General features: G+C 41.1%; 2 protein-coding genes, 3 long non-coding RNA genes and 3 other non-coding genes across 17 annotated transcripts; 3 read left to right on the plus strand and 5 right to left on the minus strand.

Annotated features, from left to right (window-relative positions):
* Positions 1-2,371: 2,371 nt before the first annotated feature.
* Positions 2,372-5,303, minus strand: LOC112280358 (NDR1/HIN1-like protein 26). 7 transcript variants are annotated; one of them, XM_024515769.3, is made up of 2 exons: positions 4,950-5,303; positions 2,372-4,053 (listed from the first exon to the last, which is right to left on the minus strand). In XM_024515769.3, exon 2 carries the CDS (start codon positions 4,044-4,046, stop codon positions 3,162-3,164), a length of 885 nt encoding a protein of 294 aa, XP_024371537.1. In that variant the 5' UTR covers positions 4,047-4,053; positions 4,950-5,303; the 3' UTR covers positions 2,372-3,161. The 7 variants fall into 7 exon arrangements, with proteins under 7 accessions (XP_024371537.1, XP_024371530.1, XP_024371535.1 ...); XM_024515762.3 differs by having other exon boundaries at positions 4,839-5,303; XM_024515767.3 differs by having other exon boundaries at positions 4,834-5,303.
* A 680-nt stretch (positions 5,304-5,983) lies between these two features.
* Positions 5,984-6,070, minus strand: LOC112280734 (small nucleolar RNA U36a). Its single transcript, XR_002969397.1, has one exon. It is a non-coding gene; the product is annotated as a small nucleolar RNA U36a (small nucleolar RNA).
* Positions 6,071-6,094: 24 nt separating this feature from the next.
* Positions 6,095-6,216, minus strand: LOC112280723 (small nucleolar RNA SNORD14). Its single transcript, XR_002969386.1, has one exon. It is a non-coding gene; the product is annotated as a small nucleolar RNA SNORD14 (small nucleolar RNA).
* Positions 6,217-6,247: 31 nt separating this feature from the next.
* LOC112280727 (small nucleolar RNA Z103) lies at positions 6,248-6,337 on the minus strand. The gene has a single exon (XR_002969390.1). It is a non-coding gene; the product is annotated as a small nucleolar RNA Z103 (small nucleolar RNA).
* A 479-nt stretch (positions 6,338-6,816) lies between these two features.
* LOC112280361 (uncharacterized) lies at positions 6,817-8,594 on the plus strand. Its single transcript, XR_002969286.3, has 2 exons — positions 6,817-7,263; positions 7,573-8,594. It is a non-coding gene; the product is annotated as an uncharacterized LOC112280361 (long non-coding RNA).
* On the minus strand, positions 8,343-10,415 carry LOC112280360 (ran-binding protein 1 homolog b). The gene is made up of 4 exons (XM_024515770.3): positions 10,134-10,415; positions 9,760-9,911; positions 9,060-9,185; positions 8,343-8,877 (listed from the first exon to the last, which is right to left on the minus strand). Exons 1-4 carry the CDS (start codon positions 10,325-10,327, stop codon positions 8,705-8,707), a joined length of 645 nt encoding a protein of 214 aa, XP_024371538.1. The 5' UTR covers positions 10,328-10,415; the 3' UTR covers positions 8,343-8,704.
* Positions 10,416-11,112: 697 nt separating this feature from the next.
* On the plus strand, positions 11,113-12,237 carry LOC149989505 (uncharacterized). Its single transcript, XR_016502387.1, has 2 exons — positions 11,113-11,578; positions 11,807-12,237. It is a non-coding gene; the product is annotated as an uncharacterized LOC149989505 (long non-coding RNA).
* A 1,326-nt stretch (positions 12,238-13,563) lies between these two features.
* LOC112279948 (uncharacterized) lies at positions 13,564-18,291 on the plus strand. Of its 4 annotated transcripts, none has more exons than XR_012217149.2 (5): positions 13,564-13,979; positions 14,442-14,550; positions 14,865-17,495; positions 17,700-17,809; positions 17,960-18,291. It is a non-coding gene; the product is annotated as an uncharacterized LOC112279948 (long non-coding RNA). The 4 variants fall into 4 exon arrangements; XR_016502084.1 differs by having other exon boundaries at positions 13,597-13,979; positions 14,854-17,495; XR_016502085.1 differs by having other exon boundaries at positions 13,631-13,979; positions 14,478-14,550; positions 14,854-17,495.
* The last annotated feature ends 270 nt before the right edge of the window (positions 18,292-18,561 follow it).

An 18,561-nucleotide genomic window follows, 5' to 3' on the forward strand; every position in this document is an offset into this window, starting at 1 on the left:
AAGGGATACCGAAGTTCCTTTCGATGAATGGGTTGCCTAAGTTGTCGATGAAAGAGTTTTGTATCGGTGATAAGGTTTCATAGTTGAAGTCAAGATTAAACGAGTACCCTGTGAACTAGAAAAACAACACCCAAGTACACAGAACAGCCAAGGGTGTTTAGTTCCACACCGAAGCTAAAGAAACATCAAACCTACACGAAAATTGGCCTAGAAAATAAATGGATGATTCGTAACAGGAATAACTTACAATTCATTCACAGAAGAGAAAGACAGAAATGGATTGCTCAAAACCTTCAATGCCAAGGGCACTGATGTCGCGGATCCTTAATCTGTTGAATCAAAGAGCACCCTCATTTGCTGCCCCGCAATGAGAGCAATCCAGAATCAATATCTACCAAGTTACATGCCACAAGGACAATCTCAGAAGAAGGATTCTCGAAAGCCACTGGACCATAAACAATAATAATAAGTTGAAAAATCAGGTGCGATTGACTCAAAACTTCTTTCGCGGGCAAGTTGCAAAATGGACGAGAAAATCAAGGAAACCAACAGCAGAAAAATTGTAGGATCGGCACGAATCGTTTTTGAACGAGTGAATAGATACTCTACCTACCAAACATATTGCAACATAACGACGGGAAAAGCCCTTTTACACATTTGTGTGAATAAAAGCTCATAAAAATCAGCAGAATACAAGGAAAATGCAACCTCTCACCGTCCTTGGGTTCTGTTGCCATCCAAGAGGATCTCTAATAGTTATGGCTCTAACGCTACAAACAACGACACCAGCTCCCTATTCTTCTGCAAAGGACCAGCCTCAACTCCTACAGCAACAGCTTCAACCATTTCCACTGTGTTCCTTGTCAGATCAGCCTAAACAAACAAGCTCACAAAAGTGAACTAAAATCCCACCTTCAGAATCTCCTTAAACGCTCAAAGGATTCGGTTTTGGAGCGCAACGATCTAAATTATACTGCAGCAAGCCACCTCATTATGAATTTGAAGGATTGTGGTGGTGAAGTCGGTGACACTTTAAGACGAAGGGTCTGGACATCGATCCCACGTCTGATTTCAGTGAGGGATGCAGCTGCAATTAGAGATATTTTTCTTCAATATGGTTGAGTCACCACTGCAATTAACAATTTCTGTGAAGCAAGATGGCGAGAGGGGTTAAATTTGGATGGAGTACTCCGAATCGACGAAGATGACAAGTTCATGTTCTTATTAGCTTTCTTTCTTCGCTGGCTTTCTTTGACAAAGTGAGAACCAAAAAACAGCAACGACGAAGTTAGCCCGAGATACTAGCCGGACCACCGGAAGCAGTCGATGATAATCACATCATGATCGGACATGGTTTGGGCTTTCACAGCTGGTTAACCCATCAAAGTCACAAGCTCCAACTCTTGAGTCACAACCATATGCTTTCACAGGAAGCCAACAACCAGCGAAACGAAGACTTTGATGGAAGCACTGTGACATTTCAGAAGCAGAGACCGTTGTTTGACAAGTTCTGAACTTATGCCTAACATTAGTGTAATCCGCACAAAAGATCCAGCAGCAGCAATGTGCGAAGCCACACACAATGACACACGGACATTCTCTGGTTTACGCGGCGACCAGTCAGGTTTGAAAACTGTCCCTTAGCAGCTTCAGCAACACTGAAAGCAGAGACCAAGTAGAGAGTTGCAGTATTAAGGCGTTGGTTCTCCCAGAACATCTGTTTTGGGAAGTGATTATCTGGCCTACATCATCCTTCGGCATGGCACCCAAATGAAAAGACACTATTTCTCCCTCCATTCACCTCAAGGAATAAGTACTATTATCAAGGAAACAGGTTTGCCGCAATTCGATGGGAAATCAACTAGCCTGTCGCAACACGGCAGTAGTTTCTTTTTGGTAGCTGTGTCAAGAATCTACAACTGCAATATCCAGTCTTCATGAATCTTATCGCCTGCATTCATTTCCATAACTCCCCACCGCCCTAGTCGTTCTGCCTCGCTTCTTTCGTAGGTCTCATGAAAGCAACTAACGACGCCTACCGGATTACAAATCGTGAGCCTACATGCCCGTCTGCTCCTCAGTGACTTCAGTCCCCAATGGTCAAGATACATGACGAACTCGAATTCCTAAAAGTCTGCGGCCTTGAACATCGAAGATTTGCATGCTCTTTGCATCTACTGCTTCACATACATCATCCAACATACTGTTATCTAGGAACTCCGCAATCACAACTTCAGTTGACTTCAAAAAATACTGATGTATGGTTACAGAAGTTCCAAAGTCTACACAAGAGTACAAAATTGAAGGGCACAGCAAATTAGCTTACTAAGTCGGAACAAGTTACGTAATTTCCGCACATACTAGAACGGGATAGCCTGAAAACTCCCAGATGAAAGGTTTGCATTAATGAGTACAAGTACAGAAATCGTCTCTAGTTTGACAAGGAAAAGGTACAGCTCGTGGAAGGCATGCTAAAAAATTGGCAGATCATCTGCTACCCTTCAGGTAAAAATAATAGAATACACATAAGCAGCTGCTAGAATTCGACACTGAGCTACAGAACAAAAAACGACAATGTGTTTTGATCACAGAAAAATTGCACACGTTTATGTCACCTTGAGATCTATGGTCAGGGTCTTGGGTGTAAAAGCCTGAAGTTTCAAAATGCAGCATCAGCTTCATTAACAATTCAGAGCACAAGGTGAAGACCAGCCAAACGACTCCAATGTAGTGCACGACGTCAGACGCATGACGGTTGTATTCGACAAAGACGGTTTCGAGCAGGGACATTATAGGAAATGTTAGTTTGATAAAATAAAAATTAAAAAAAAAAAAAAAAAAAAAAAACAAGGAATCATTCCTGGAAGAACCATCTGTGTAGAGGAGACTAAGTGAGGGAGTTATCTATCTTGCCACTTAGGTGTTATCTTCAGATGGAGCTCAACTCCCAGCGGAGCTGCAAAAGAGCTCAACTCTTTTCAGGACATGTCCAAAAGTTGTGCACTGGCCTCTAGCACTGGCCCAGAAGGAGATAATGATCGATTGATCATCGTGTTCACACTTCACTCCGTCGTGGTGCTGCTTTTGGCTTTGAATCCTTGCTTGTAAACCCTTCAAGATCTTGATGATACTCAGGTTGAAGGCCCACGGGCTTGAAGGATTCAGATCTTCGCATTACGCACCCACTTACAGGATTTAGATAGGAGTTTGGCACCAGCAGGAGACGTTGGGGGACTCACCCGCAGTTGGCACAAAACCTGAATATGGCCAGGCGGTATTATCCACGAACCTATCTCCAGCGCTGCCCCAACGGTGATCCGTGCAGAGAGAGGAATATCATTTTGGCCGATTGCAGCCTGCAAATCCTGCCCCTGACTCTGAGACAGTGGGGCACTCGTGGCCTTCAAATTAGCTATCACTTCAGACTTCGTCTTTTTTCCTTGATAAAAGGGGGGTACGAAGCTGTGAGCAAATTGCGTGCCATTGTACGACACAAACACGCTCAAATCCCTGAAGTGGATCCCGAGCTTATCGTTAGGATTCTCGACTTGGATGGTGAAGGCAATGTTCGCATTAAGAACAGGGTTCTGTGAGTCAGCCAGAGATGCGATGGGTCCGCCATTTTTGTTAGTCACGTTGAAGCTTGTGACGACGACATTCAGGATGGTGGCTTTGGGAAGCCTCGGTTGGAATATAATGTAGAATATTAATATGGTCAGGCCTGCTAGGATGATGATGATGATAAGAAAAGAGAAGAAGAGGGATAAGCAGTAGCAAACAGAGCATGAAGATGAAGGTTTCCGACGTGGTCTGCCCTGAGTAGCAGGCGGTGGCAGAGGGAGGTTGGGGAATCCACCAGCTTTGTCCCAACCCATGGGTGGTTCTCTCTTTGACTTTCCGGATGATCCTTTCGAAGGCGTACCTAGAGCGGCGGAGGAAGTTCGAATGGAGGACGCTGGCAAATTGTCGAAGGAAGCGGGGTGTACCTTTTCTCCTCTCTGGTATCTCATGTTGCGTTTCTCCGAGAAAACATCCAGGAAACCCATTTCAGTTCTGCACAGAATGTACACGTCATACATCCAAGTGAGAACAATGAATACTACCAGTAGTGGCAAAATGTTGAAACTCGGAAACACTGCATTGACAGTAAGAGAAAAAAAAAAAAAAAAAAAAAAAAAAAAGGTAGCACAGTTCAGAAGCTAGTTCGAAAATACTGGAGGATGCCTGTGAGCTTGTGTGATCTAGGAGCTGTGAAAGCCAAACTCTTCCTATTCAGTGACAAGGTGGTTAATTCATGTAATGCTGTGATGTGGTGCTCAACCTCCAATGAGTCAAGGTAACCTAGTAAGGTAAGATGGCTCGTATCCCCACTACCGAGGGCTCGACAAGATAGTCGAAAAAGAAGAAGATCAAGAAAAGATTATATCTTTGGAATACCTCTGCCTACAACTGTTCGTCTACTAAGACGCTTGACCTAGTTCATTCTTCAACTCACCCACCAAATGTGCTGATTCCAGATGATCCACTACCCACAGAAGAATGCGAAAGCACTACCAAGCAAATGCACTGCACTTAGGGTGGCCGAAAGCAGCATCATCCCTGCATTGTGAACCATCAACCTCACCGGCATCCCACTCATCAGACGCCCTACCACCGTTCAATAACGCCTACAGCTCATGACCGGGACTTCAGACAAATACGAGACATACAGTCCCGTTAATAAGTCCATGCACCAGCGCAACATTCACACTAAACCTCTCAAGAAAAATACACACAAAATCACTCCCCCCACAAATGCAGGTTCGGGAGATATCACCAAAACTCTTACACCACCTCACCAAGGAGTTTGACTCCAGGTGTAGAAGCGCCAGCTGCAGATCGTGAGAGAAATACTCGAAGAAAACACGAGATTAAATTAAGCATTGTCTGATGGAGCAATCGTCACACACAGAAGTTGTCGCTAGTGCAACAGAGTCCGAGGTGCAGTAGATAAAGTAAGCGCAGCCAAGTCCCCTCCTACGCCATGTCTGTGAAGGAGACAGAGAAGCCCCCAGGACACTGTTCTTGTCGACGAAAGCGGAGTAACGGCTACCAGATCTCAACGAATAAAAGCACACATGGATCGTTCCGATGACCTCTCCCAACGGTCGAGTGCCCACGAAAGGTAGACGAGTATGCAGGTCTGGACCAACGAAATTTCCGTCGTTTAGTTATTGGGTGCAGATTTTCAGGGGTCAGATACATTTCATAAATGGGTGACACCAAGTCAGCTCAGACGGATTACAAATTGCTATCAGCCAAGTGCTGATTAAAACCGGACATTATTTCACTAAGAAATTTTGTGAGAGTAGTGTCTGTTCGTCTCATGTCTCTTCACGCACTTTTTTGATGCTGAACCCTAACCCCAACTTAAGGACGATTCGTCGTCTCGTGCATGCCCAATTGCACTGTGCCAATGTGACTGAGAAGAGGTGGATTAAGTAAGAACGTAAGGTCCCGCTGATTAAGATTCATGTGTACTTATCCGACACCCTTTTCATGCGTTTATTTCATCAGCTATTACAAATTGTGGGTTTTAAGCAACAGTGATTCTATTGATATTCTTGACCAATCATTTCTGTGTTGATGTTACCACTATATGATATCATGCTACAAGTGAGCGCAGTGTATGGTACAAGAATGACTTTAATGTGACACAGCAGGGTTCGGGTATTTCCCTGAGTTGAGCTTGATTATAGTGAGTACAGATTTCCGATCAATGTTTCAGTTCTCAAAAACTTGGATTAAGAGTGTGGGGTCCAAGGGCCCATTGTGGCAACTGCCATCCCTCGCACGGGGCCGCATGCCGGTTACTTGCAGGAACATCGTGTGTGAACTGTGAGTTCAGACCTCCGGGCTGAGGGGTACGAAATAATGAACTGCCAGGGAAAGATGGATAAGTATTACGGTAAGTATTTCAAAGGAGAAGACATAGAATCGTGCGCAACTCATCTAAAGAAATTCAACCGTTTGTCCTGGTGACGTCAAGGGGCAAGCCCTCGGAAGCGCGGGAATTTTAAAATCATAGTCATGCACCACGAACTGACAAACCAGAAGTCTCAGATATCCAAGGAAGATTTGGAAGCTTCATTAACTCTCAAGCCCGACAGGGCGAAAGCTTTAGGCGGCCACTGCGAATGTTCGAGAAACAAGCCTAGAAGTTCATCATCACAGTCTTCTGGTAGGATTACATAGAAAGAGCAGTAGTCAGGATCAGATTTCTGGCTTGGCTCTTTCGAGCATAAACGCTTAGTTCGAATCAGATTCGATCATTTGGGGAGAGTATCCTCATATCCTTGGGAGTGCAAAGCTGGTTAAGAGGTTCAAGGACACACCTCACAAAACAACATTACAATTAACGTCAACTGACCAACCTGGAGAAGGGACCGATACTTTCGTGTAGGACTCAGAGTGGGACGTTCAATTTTGCCAAACTGCTCAGTGTCGGCCATGGTTTTAGGTTCGATACATGCCAAGCGTTATCCTCACTATTATTCAGTAGAGGGAGCTGTGCATCATCATAGCAGAATGACAAGAAATATAATACGGAGGACAAAAGCATTAACTACAACGAGTGACACATCAGAAGCGCAGGACTGCGTCACATGCACTTGCATCGGAGGGAATCCGACTAAGAATCTGCAATTCATCCTTTGTGATAATCTCTCAAACTAACACAAGAAGTGCACAACAAGGAAGGAACATCAACCACACAGTATGAGCAACACCTCCATAGTTCGGTGTACAGAAAGTGTATGGGTAAGATCAAGACGGTTCATACGAAAAGGAATGGGGTTTGCTCAATATATAAGTGAAAGAAAAACAGCGCCGAAAATCCTAACCCTAATATTTTCTCCGTGAGGAGAATACACTCTGGCTGGATGGGTACCGGGGATAAGCAGGGTATCAATAAAACATTTCGAAGCACGAGGTCGACTACAGAATCACTGTTTCTGTTGTTATGTATACAAATCAAATTTAAGTGAGAAGCCATGCGTTTGCAGATCTCAATCAAATCATGCACTCTAAATTTAAACAAATAACTGCATCTAAATATATATATTCTATTTTACCTGGAAACAGGATACAAAACTGACGCAGAAATTATAAGTTAGGATTAAATTTCTGTTATTTTAAGTATATTTGTTGACGAAACATTTGGACCCTTTCAATACATAATTCAATCAATTCTTACAATTGGAAAGATTCTCTCCTCTACTGGTGGTAATTAAACTTATACCATAGAATGTGAACTTTTTCGCATTCATGTTGTATATTTATTTTTTCTTAGAACAGTAATTTAACGTTATCAACATGCTTAGGTGAAGTTATATCTAGGTGATTTTTGGAAAAGAACAACTTTGAACATACTTTTTAGATATTAACCAAAATGTAGAACAAAGTCTTTGATTTCTTAGAACTATTTATTTTTTGATGTGATCGAGTTTCTTTTATGATTTCTGATCTTATTTTTCTTGTCATTTCAAATGTTGAAGATGTTCTGATGTAAGAAACATGTTTTTTTGTTGATAGTTTCAGACTTTGTAACGCTATGGCTGGCTGCCAATTGATGCCGTAATTGATGGCGACTACGACTTACTGCCATATTATCTGTTGAGTCACAAAAAGAAAATCCATTTCAAAGGCATAAATTTCACTTACAAGTCTTGCACAGATTTTATTGCTCTCTTTCCAACCTTGAAGCTGTGGTATTTTAGTGAGTTGTATAAGCAACATTCCACCCGTCATAGGCATGTAAAATTACATTCTTCCAATCATGCACACATTACGTATAGCAATTGTACAGGCCATTCTTACTGGAATCATCACAACGTAGTCATCACAGAAATAAATTGAAAATTTTAGGGATACTACTCGTTGAAAGAGGAATTTCCTTATGGTTCACACTGAAAATGACTGTTAGTACTCCATGGGATGACATAATGCTAATCGCTTTTCTCTACCTGGAAACACTAATATCATAAGCATTGAGAAATTATCTGGTAGGCATTTAACCTAAAGAATGCAACGTATGTCGAAAGCGTATAAGAAAAGTTGAGCCAACTGAATTTGAAGACTTTAAACTAAAATCACCGTGTAAGATTACGGATGAAGGCTTCAGAATTGCACGAGAATACAAGATTCAGGGGAAATCGGATAATATGCAGCTGGCCACAAAGAGTGACAAACTACAAGGTTTAAACAATCACGCTCGAATGCGACAATGGAAATTTCTTGAAAACGATTCCCTTGAATGAGCGATCATAAGTAAAAGCACAGTGAAATATCCATAGAGAACGTCATTAAACAAAATTGCTGCACATTGTATAAAGATAATACATGAAAGGAATAGAACAGAGATGAAACAATCACCAACTGTATCTCATCCTGCTTTCCTCGACAAATACGATGACTATTGAACATCTAGAAAGAGGTGTGATGCATGAAGCTAATAGGACATAAATTTACGAGAAAATTGCGCACTAATTACAAACACTAACAAGGAGTTTTACACGAATACACTGAAATTAAAATAACATTTCTCCAATTTCAAACCATGTTGAAGAGCAAAAAGCCGACATGCATCAATCAACCAGGTACTGCCATGTATGACTACATACCATCGTATTAAGCACATGATCACCACAACCCATGTATCAGTCTATCATACATTCGATTCGGTCTTTTCCTCAGGTGCAGCGGCATCCTCAGACTTGGTTTCCACCTTCAACTTTTCCAGCAAGTCGGCTGCACTATCAGCCTCCTCGTCCTTCTCCTCTGACTTCCCCGATACCCTTTCTTGAGCACTCTCGTAAACGTCCTTGAACTTCTGAGCACCTGTTCATACAATAGCCTTGAGATTGAAGAAAAAAGCAATATAGAGACAACACATACCTTGAATAGATCTTGTATTACATCAAAATTCCTGGAAACATACAGAACAACATTGTCGCAAACACTGCACTGCAACAAGCATTAACTTCGAGAAAGAAGAGGATGGATATGCAGATGGAACTTACTTTCAACACTTCCAAACCGCATGCAGAAAAGTTCCTCCTTCAGCTCACCATCTGAGAAATCCCGTGCATGCCAGACCCAAGACTTATCACTGCCAGCGTGCTCCTGTAATTGAGTAGATGCCGTAACTGCAGAGAAAGTTTAGCCGGTACAGTTAGGCGGTATTGTGACAAATCTGAGTGCACTCTATCAGCAGGCAAAGTTGTCTTCTCATCAAAGACCCAGATAGCAAAGGCGCTGTCCTCTAAAGGGTGAATTTATTATAGCTGAATACTTTTCATCATATCTATTGCTTACAACATTTGATCCAAATGCTCTGCAGAAAAAACTATAGTTACTTTAAAGGTGAAAAATCAAAACGAGGAAACATTGAGGAAAAAAAACAGGAAAATTGAACTATAAATCAGAATATAACCATCCTCCCATACGACTGCAAAGGCTGGTTTAATTCTTTCTGTAACTTATCATACGCTGCCTGAGGCATATTGAATAAGCGCCCAATGTATAACCAATCTCGCTGTCATAAAAGTTCCTAGATCTACAGTGATCAGAAGGTGAACTCGCTACAAAGAGAAACCTCACCATGAATGAATTACTCATGTATGTGTGCCGATAAGGGATAAGCAATAGCATTCTATGTTCACGATCGGAAACCATATTCAAGCTTCCCAAACACACTGCACAGAAAACTTGCAAACTTACCCATATGGTTAGCGCATATCTTGAGGGTCTTGGTTTGCCGCATGAGCAGGCGAACCTTTTTGTTTGACTTGTGTTCTAGAATCTTCACTTGGCCAACGCCCCTCTCTTTCCATTGTGTTCCTTCCTTGTCAAACCGATACAGCTTAGCCTTCCTGAGAATAGCACACACAGTTCATTCCAACGTATAAACATGCTGACGTAGTCAATACAAAATCAAAACCAAGGTAACCCCAAAGGAAAAACCAAAGCCCTCATATCATTCTTGAGGACGATCATCCGCGGTGCCCCCAATCGATCTACCACCTCCGCACAGAAGGAAACCCTAATCCGGCAGAACCCAACGAATCCCAAAATTCCGTCAACACATGACTCACAAATCAATCAGCACGTCCTCATTTTCTTCTCCGGTACTGATCGCAACCTCCTCCAACTTGACGATAGGGGCAATCTGAGCGCCTGTATCCTCCTCCTCTCCTGCAACCTTCGAAGTCTCTTCTGTTTCCTCCCCAGTGACTTCCGACGAAGTGGCCTCATTCACCCCTCTCACCTCCTCATTATCTCCAGCCATCGTATCAACGCGATTTTCGACTTGAATCCGAACAAACTCAGAATCAGAGATGTGCCGATACAGTGAAGATTGCGACGGTAACAGATCCGAACGAAGAAAATAGTCTGAGGAACACTGACGTCGAACCTCTATCAACACACCATTACCCTAATATGACCGACCGCTGGTCGGTGCATGCTATCCCAGTCACGAGAGCGACCGATGGAGAACCGACTGAAGGACGCATTCCACTCACGTTGAGCCAGTTGTAAGAGTGTACAAGTTTGGGAAATTATGACGAAGATTTGTCAGTTGGAGTAGTTCACATCTTTACCCTTCGAACATGACACTGGCGATAGAGACTGGGAATTCCATTACATCTTGATATGTACAGATAGAGTACATCTTGTGAGTCGACTTTTATAGATTCTTGGACATGTACGACAGAGATAGATCTTGAGAAGGCTGCAACGCTCGAACAATATGTTTCAAATAAAATGTATACCTTTCTAATAAACTTGTGGGGTCATGAATGTATTTGCATATTATTAATACATACGCATTTATATATATGTATATATAGGGGATGTTAAATACACCCATTTTTTATTAAATATACTCACTATTGATGAAGAATATAGTAATCATGATGAGTGTGGTTAGTTTTTATTGGTTGCAAATCAAATAATGGAGAAATGAATCTAGAAGTCATTTATTTATTCATTTTCATGATGGGTAGAATGGGTTGATTTACTAAAAACATTTATCTACTTAACACTAGCTTCTATATATATATATATATATATATATATGTGTGTGTGTGTGTGTGTGTGTGCATGTGTGTGGTTTTTTTGTTTGTATTTTGGATTTCATGTTGTACTATTTTCTAAGTGTTGTATAATTTGCACAGAACATATTCTAATGATTTAAGACACAAATCAATGGTTTCAAGCAAATAAAAGTGAAGAAATACAAGAACATTATTAGTGATTCCTGCACAATACAAGAAGGTTGAAATAACAATGTCAAGAGATGAGAGCGTTTATGATTAGCAGTATAAATAATATTTAGAGGGATAATTGGAAACGTGAGAAAAAGTATGACCTATTTATTGACTTTGTTCATGTCTTCACTTACAAGGTTTTAAATTTATTGTACAATTTCTTTTTGTCTTATTATCCAACCTTCGAAGAAAATTCTTTCAACAAAGTTTTTTTAGAAAAAAGAACTTTGTAGGTTATTGATACATGTGTTACAGAAAAGCCATTAAAGGTAAGTTTGATAGAAACAATTCTACAATTTGTCATTGAAATATCCAAATAAACGAAATGATAGTTTAAAAAATAAAGTATTTATCACTGTAATGTAATACAAACAAATTAAACAATTAATGCCCTTGATTTTTTCAATATTTGCCTATACATTGTTTTGTCTCTTCCAAATGAAGGTTCAAGGATACATGTGATTTTAATAATAGCTTTCATAATTTGTTGCCATTAGATTGATAGTTTCAACTATTTAGGCGTACATGGTTTAGGATAAGAGGTATAATTGATATAAGATGATGGTTACAGCATAAAAAGCATGAATGATATTCTGACAAGCAAATTCAACTGAAAATAATGGTATGTCCAACTTTCTTATTCATAGTAAACTAAATACTTGAAATATTACTTAAGCTTCTTGTCTGAATATGTATTTGTTTTTTATTTTTATTTTTATTTTAAGATTTTTTATGATATTTGTAATAAGTGATTATATATATATATGTGTGTGTGTGTGTGTGTGTGTCAAGATCGTCATTTTTAAAAATATCAAGGTATGAACTGTAGAACTTGATCAAATATAATGTTGACAAGCAACTTGTGACATTGATATATATGATTGATGAAGAGTAGTGTTTTGAATAACTTATGACTTTCATGGAAAAAGGACACTAAATGCAGCATTTGTGTTAATTGGTTTGTTGTCCTATTTTTAAAAATTACATGAGCTCAATGAAATATAATTTATGAAAACATGTAATAGAATACCACATGTGTATTGTAAATTGATCATTTTTGTAAAGATTTTTGAAAAATATGCTATGATATCTTGGACTGGTACATGCTATGCTACAAAATATTCTTATTTACTGTATTCGAAATTTGAAACCACTGGAGGTTTTGAAATATAAACTCGAATGTGTTTTCATAATATTTACATGTATATTTTTCTATTGGTTTAAAGGTACTTGTGAACCTTTCTATTATAATTTTCAAAAAATCCACTGTGTTGTGCATATTAAACTTACATATCTTCATTCTCTCTAACAATGAAGGAACCTAACAATCAAAAATAAAATGCAGTTAATTTTGTGCTGGTTGAACTTTTTTGGTTATGAACACTGATAAAATGTATGGCTCTTCTTCACTTAGAATCCTTAATGCTGTTTGTTTTTTCACTGAAGGTGACTCCCATACATGGGTGGGGGTCACATGTTCCATAGGGAAACTGCCTTGGAGGGTGTGTAATTGGTGCAGCAATCTGGGAGTGAATGTGGCTTGCAAAGTCTTCAAAGCCACACTGCTACCCCACCTTTCCATCATTTACTGTCCATGGTGAACCTGGTGTCTCTTTGCAGTTACTTCACACACACACACAAAACCCTGAAAAAGGCACCTGTAATCCTGCCATGTTCCCATCTCCCAAATTATGATTTTATGCCAGGTACATCAAGTTCAGTAGGAACCCATTAAACTTATGTCAAAGGAATGGCTGCCAAGACAAAAACCCATCCCACACACTGTCATTTTGTCCATTAAATACACATGTTCACTAGGTTAAAAATCACTAGGTTTGGACTTTCTGTGCTTGATGTTGATATTTGTGATGTAACTTGGCAAAAATATCTTGATGATTCCATTTCAAGGGAAGTTATTTAATTCAGTTTGCGAGGAAGATGTTATCTCAAAACTACTCTTTCTCAATAAAAAGAATGAGAAAGAAAGTGACATGGTATACAGGGGATAAATAAACCTGTATAGGATATTGGACAGAGATGACCGATGAACTACTTGTCGTCAACGTGTGAGCGTGTTTTTCATTCGTTGGGGAACGAAACCCACGAGGCGACCACGGTGTCAGGTGCTGTAAACGGTCACCGGTAACTGCGGGAAGCGTGTGTAACCGAGTTTGGGGGGCAGTACCGCAGGTGGGTGGAGGTACGGCGAAGGGCGGAGGGGCGAAGCGAGTTCTGGCTGAGAAATCCCCCGCGCAACGCCGTCGCCACCGTGACAATTATGTTGCTCGCGGTTCCCCGACTGTCACATGTGGTTGCTATTTTGGGACGCCTTCCAATCGCGAATCCGTCGTCGGATGTGTGCGCACTACCCCCTTTTTTTTTTTCATGCCCTATTTGGTTGCCAAATTCTCTCGTCCCGTGTTTTATCGGTTGCATTCTCCGCGCGGATTCAGTCGTATTTGTTCAAGGTAATGGTGCTGCTGCGGATGCGTTGTTACGGAGCTGGAATGGGGGTTGAAGAACTGGGGTTCTAAAGGCCTTCGAATCAAGGTTTTGGGGGGATAGAGAGAGAGAGAGAGAGAGAGTGTGGGGACAAGGAGGATGATCTAGACAGAAGAGTGAGGAAGGGAGGAGAGGATTGGGTTGCACGTTGCCGAATGAAGCTTTCAGGTAATGCCATTGCCCCTGGGTGATTTTTCGAAAGAGTATGTTTTAGAGCACAAACCTGTTTGTTTGTTTCTGCATTTTTATTTTCTTTCTGATTTTTGAGTCAGTGATCAGGTAGAAGATCATCTAGGTTTGCCCATGGCGAACTGGACTTGGTTCCGTTTGATAGACAGTGTTCTATGTCTCTGGAGGAGCTTGTCGTTCTAGTGTGTCGGTACAATCCTCTTCCAGATTATCGTTCGAAATGTATTTCGTCAAGGTTTGCAGCTGTGGAGATTGTGATAATTGCTCAGTAAGGGGAAAGGAGACATCTGTATCAAGGACTGAGAAGAGTCAACCAGAATTCTCAAAATAGATTTGAGTCTAGTTCTACGGCCACATTATGCTCCAAATAGTCTTGAGCCTAGTTCTTGACCAAGTCACAGTATTCTCTCCTCTCAAATCCACATTTACCGTGTAATACAGTCGAGCTGAATCCAATCTGGAATTTTGGCGGTTCAGAAGAATCCAGTACATTTTGCGAAGCGAGGTTAAGCCATGAGTCGCTGATGAGAAGGGGCAACACATCCAACATGTAAGAAAAAGAAGAATCATGGTAGCATTCTGATATTTTTGTTGCTCGGAGTAGTCGATGGTCATCACACGATCCGATCTTCACTTTCATTGATTTATTTCAGGGCTGTTCTGACCGATCTAATTGGGTAAGCGGACAGTAAAATTCATGACCCGGGATTCCCGGTTTTTTGAGTTTTATTTGACGCCGGACTTTTATCTTTTATTATTTTATTTTTTGAAAACATGATTTTAGTGAAAATATTGTGATGGGAAGTGTCATAGTGATCTGGGTAATTCATCTGTTGTACACGTCTGTTGCTAGCGAACGTGCAGGAATTTTGTACTTGGTCCCTTTGAATCTTCCCCAAAGAATTTCAACTCAGATGTCAAGTCGCGATACTCTTGTGGTTGATTAATGGGTGGCGTGTTGAGGAGGAGGAGGAAGTTTCTTTGCACAGGACTGGACTTTACCTCCCACCTTTTGAAATAAGGTCGTTTACGCAGTTGCCGTGGGAAAAGCAACAATAATCTATGGGGGCTCACGTTAGCACCATCAAAGCGTCAGCCGGTAAGCTTGGCCCTAAATCCAAGAAGAAGGGTAATAAAGAGAAGGAAGTGAAAATTGGCATACTCGCATTTGAGGTGGCAAATATTATTTCCAAAAGTATGCAACTTTGGCAATCTCTCGGTGACCAGGAAATTCTCCGGCTACGCACTGAGGTAATAAAAGGAGATGGTGTATTAAATTTAGTTTCAGACAATGAAGCTGTCCTATTAAGCCTAGCATGTATGGAGAAGCTGCAAGACTTGACGGCGGTAGCAAGTGCAGTTTCTCGCCTTGGTCAGAAGTGCCAGGAACCGACATTGCAGGCGTTTGAGCACATTTACAATGATTTGTTAAAGCATGATATTAATCTGCGAGTTTTTGAGCTACCATACAAAGAGATGGAAGCCAAAATGAAGAAGATGATGAGGTATGTATCCTCAACTGCCACTCTTTATCATGAATTGGAAGCTCTTGCAGACATAGAGCAAGCTATACGTAGACTTCAGGAAGACGATGAAGTTTCAAACGAAGAAACCTTGAGTACATTGGATCAAAAAGCAATGTGCCAGCGGCAGGAGATCAAGCATATTAGAGATCTATCTTTGTGGAACCACACATACGACAAGATTGTGAAATTGTTAGCACAAACCGTATGCACTATACATGGAAGAATTATGAAAGTATTTGGTTCACCTATGCTTGGTATATCGCATGTATTTCCAAACCAGCAGAGTGGTCATTCATCGAGACCTATTTGGCAGAGTCGAGATGCAGGTGTGCATTCAACGTTGTCAAGTTCACGGTTATCTTGTCCTCAAACTTTGGGGTCTCTTCATCACCACTCTTCTTCTCTGCACTTTTCTTCAGTTAGATTAGAAGTTGTGTCAAGGTCGTTAAGCCCGCAGGATTCTAAGACCTCATCCGTAGACAGAGTCCTCGGAATTGCTGATCCAGCTGCCATATCTGCGAGAGCTGTTTGTGAGTACCGTTCATCCGCTTCTACGTTTGCTTCAGGTCCATTGGTTTCACAGAGGAATTATATGAGTAGTAATCCTGTTAACCCCCGTTCCAGTCCTGCAAGAGGATCACAAGCTATATCACATTCAGGGCCCATCCCTAGGTCAGGGCCCCTTGTTGTAGAACCTGCAAAGATATTTTCTGACAGGTCTTTGAACGCCATTCTTCAAACTGAAACAACTGAGGAGTTCACTTCTGCACTTCTTTATTTTACTAAGCATAGTATCAAAGCTGAGCAGGTAAAAGCCCCTTCTCTTAAACAGGTCAGGCAAAACATTAGGGAGCTGTGCGACCCCAAGAGCCGGCATCGGATGGCACCTTGGTCCACGTTAGGAGGAGCTGCACTTGCGTTGCATTATGCCAATGTGATAATCATTCTCGAGAATATGATAAAGCATCCCCACTTGATTGCTGAAGATGCCCGGGATGATCTCTATAACATGATTCCTAAGAGTGTGCGAATAGCTCTGCGGTCAAGGTTACGGGCGAACATGAGGGCATGTGAATTTGGAAAGTATGATTCTACAATTGCTGCTGACTGGAAAGATGCACTTGAGAGAATCTTGAGCTGGTTGGCTCCTCTCGCTCACAACATGATAAGGTGGCAGTCGGAGCACAATTTTGAGCAGCAGCAAGTGCTTTCCCGCACTAATTGCCTTCTCCTGCAAACTCTATACTTTGCTGACTTGGCAAAGACGGAGGCTGCCATCACGGAGCTGCTCGTGGGATTAAATTATGTCTGTGGGCACGAGCAGGAATTGAAGCAAAACATGGTGATTATGGAAGAGTATGTGCTGGACAAAGAAACGGAAGATTATCTTGGTTGACAACTCTAGCCACCTTGAGCTGCTTGGGCTGTGATGGTTGGCAGGCATTGAACTTGTAATTTAGTGTCGATCTTCAAGAACGGGCTCCAATAATTGTATTTATACCCTTTTAGTTTTAGCTTTGTCAAATATTGATGATAGGATGCATTCATGGACGACCCTTTCGCGCTTTGAGAGGAGTTGCTGGTTCCTGGTTAGATAATGGCTAGATTCTAATATAGGTCCCTCTCTTCTCTACATTAACAATTCTTTTAGATAACTTTTGTAGATCGTGAAAAGGCCAGAGATCTGATATTGGATAAACTCTTTTCATCATGACTTTTGACTCTCTACAATTGGTCATTTCGTTTGTGTGAGAAACTCCTTTGACGCCCTCATAACTAATGTCTAGGTTATATGTGGCACTGTATGTCGCTTAATTATGGCCCCTGCCAGATATGTAGTTAGCATTGATTGGTAGAACAGATTGGACGAACTTGCAGGGCATGTGTCCTTACACATCAATCATGCTCAAGCAAACTGGCCATCTTCAAGTCTTGTGATAACAATAATCTCAACTTCGGATTACAACCGGTACACCCTATAATCATTTCTTTTCTGTGATGATTTGCAGTTTGTTTTGTTGAACTCTGTTAAATATGCTTCTGGTATTATTGATCTGTTGCACATTTTCAGTTTGCTTGGAGCTTTGACAACTATCCTCTTCATGTGAAGGTCTATGTGTCCTTGGTTTTCCTGGATCTGTCAATTTTAACCGTCCAAGCGCTACTTGTGCAGAAATCTTGAGCACTGACAAATTCCTGTACATATGTCGACCTCAAGCAAAGTGTTTGATTGGGTTAGCTTTTACGGCGATGGATTCATGTTTTCGGCTTCATTACCTCAAGGTACATTCCAATTTGTGATTTCCTCTGCTCTTTAACAGATTAATACATGTGTATCCTTCTTTGGTGTTTCGGGGTAAACTTTCAACGAAATCGAAAGTATTGTGAGAGATCCAGTCTATTCATCAATAGCCAATCTATTTTTCGATGCAGGAACTGTTTATATTTTCGATATATCGTCTTGAGCCAGTGTGTGATCCTGGATAGTCTGGTAGATTTGAAGTCGCATTGTTCGGGTAGAATAGTGATAACTTCACTATTCTGGACCTTTCCAGTTTGAATCCATACTGGTTGTGAAATTTAAGCTAGATTTGGCAGCTGAGTCCTGCTATCACCACTGAGTGGTTGAGATTTAACACCTTAATTAGTACTTTCTAGACGTCAAGTCTCAGGAATGAGCTGATATGAGGTAGCAACCATCAGAGGAATGTTGAGGTGTAATTTAAGATAATATTATGAAAGATAACTTGTAGGTTGCATCGTCACTCTTGACCCATTTTTTTTTTTTTTTTTTTTTTTTTGCTCAAAGCGATGTTCCACGAAACACAGAAAGATAACCATAAAGATTATTGAACTGTCAAATTGTGCCTCACTACTTGCATCTCAGTTCCACGGAACTATTCTGTTTCCAGTGGCCCTCCATGCAAGCCCAAACCATATCCTCAACATTCTCAGTATTGCTCTTGAAAAAAGAAATCGAAGCAAGCCAAGGAGTGTAGAAGAACATCACTGATTGTCCTTGTTATTCACAATTT

Source organism: Physcomitrium patens, chromosome 3 (genome assembly GCF_059467195.1).
Source record: "Physcomitrium patens ecotype Gransden chromosome 3, ASM5946719v1, whole genome shotgun sequence".
NCBI lineage: Eukaryota > Viridiplantae > Streptophyta > Bryopsida > Funariales > Funariaceae > Physcomitrium > Physcomitrium patens.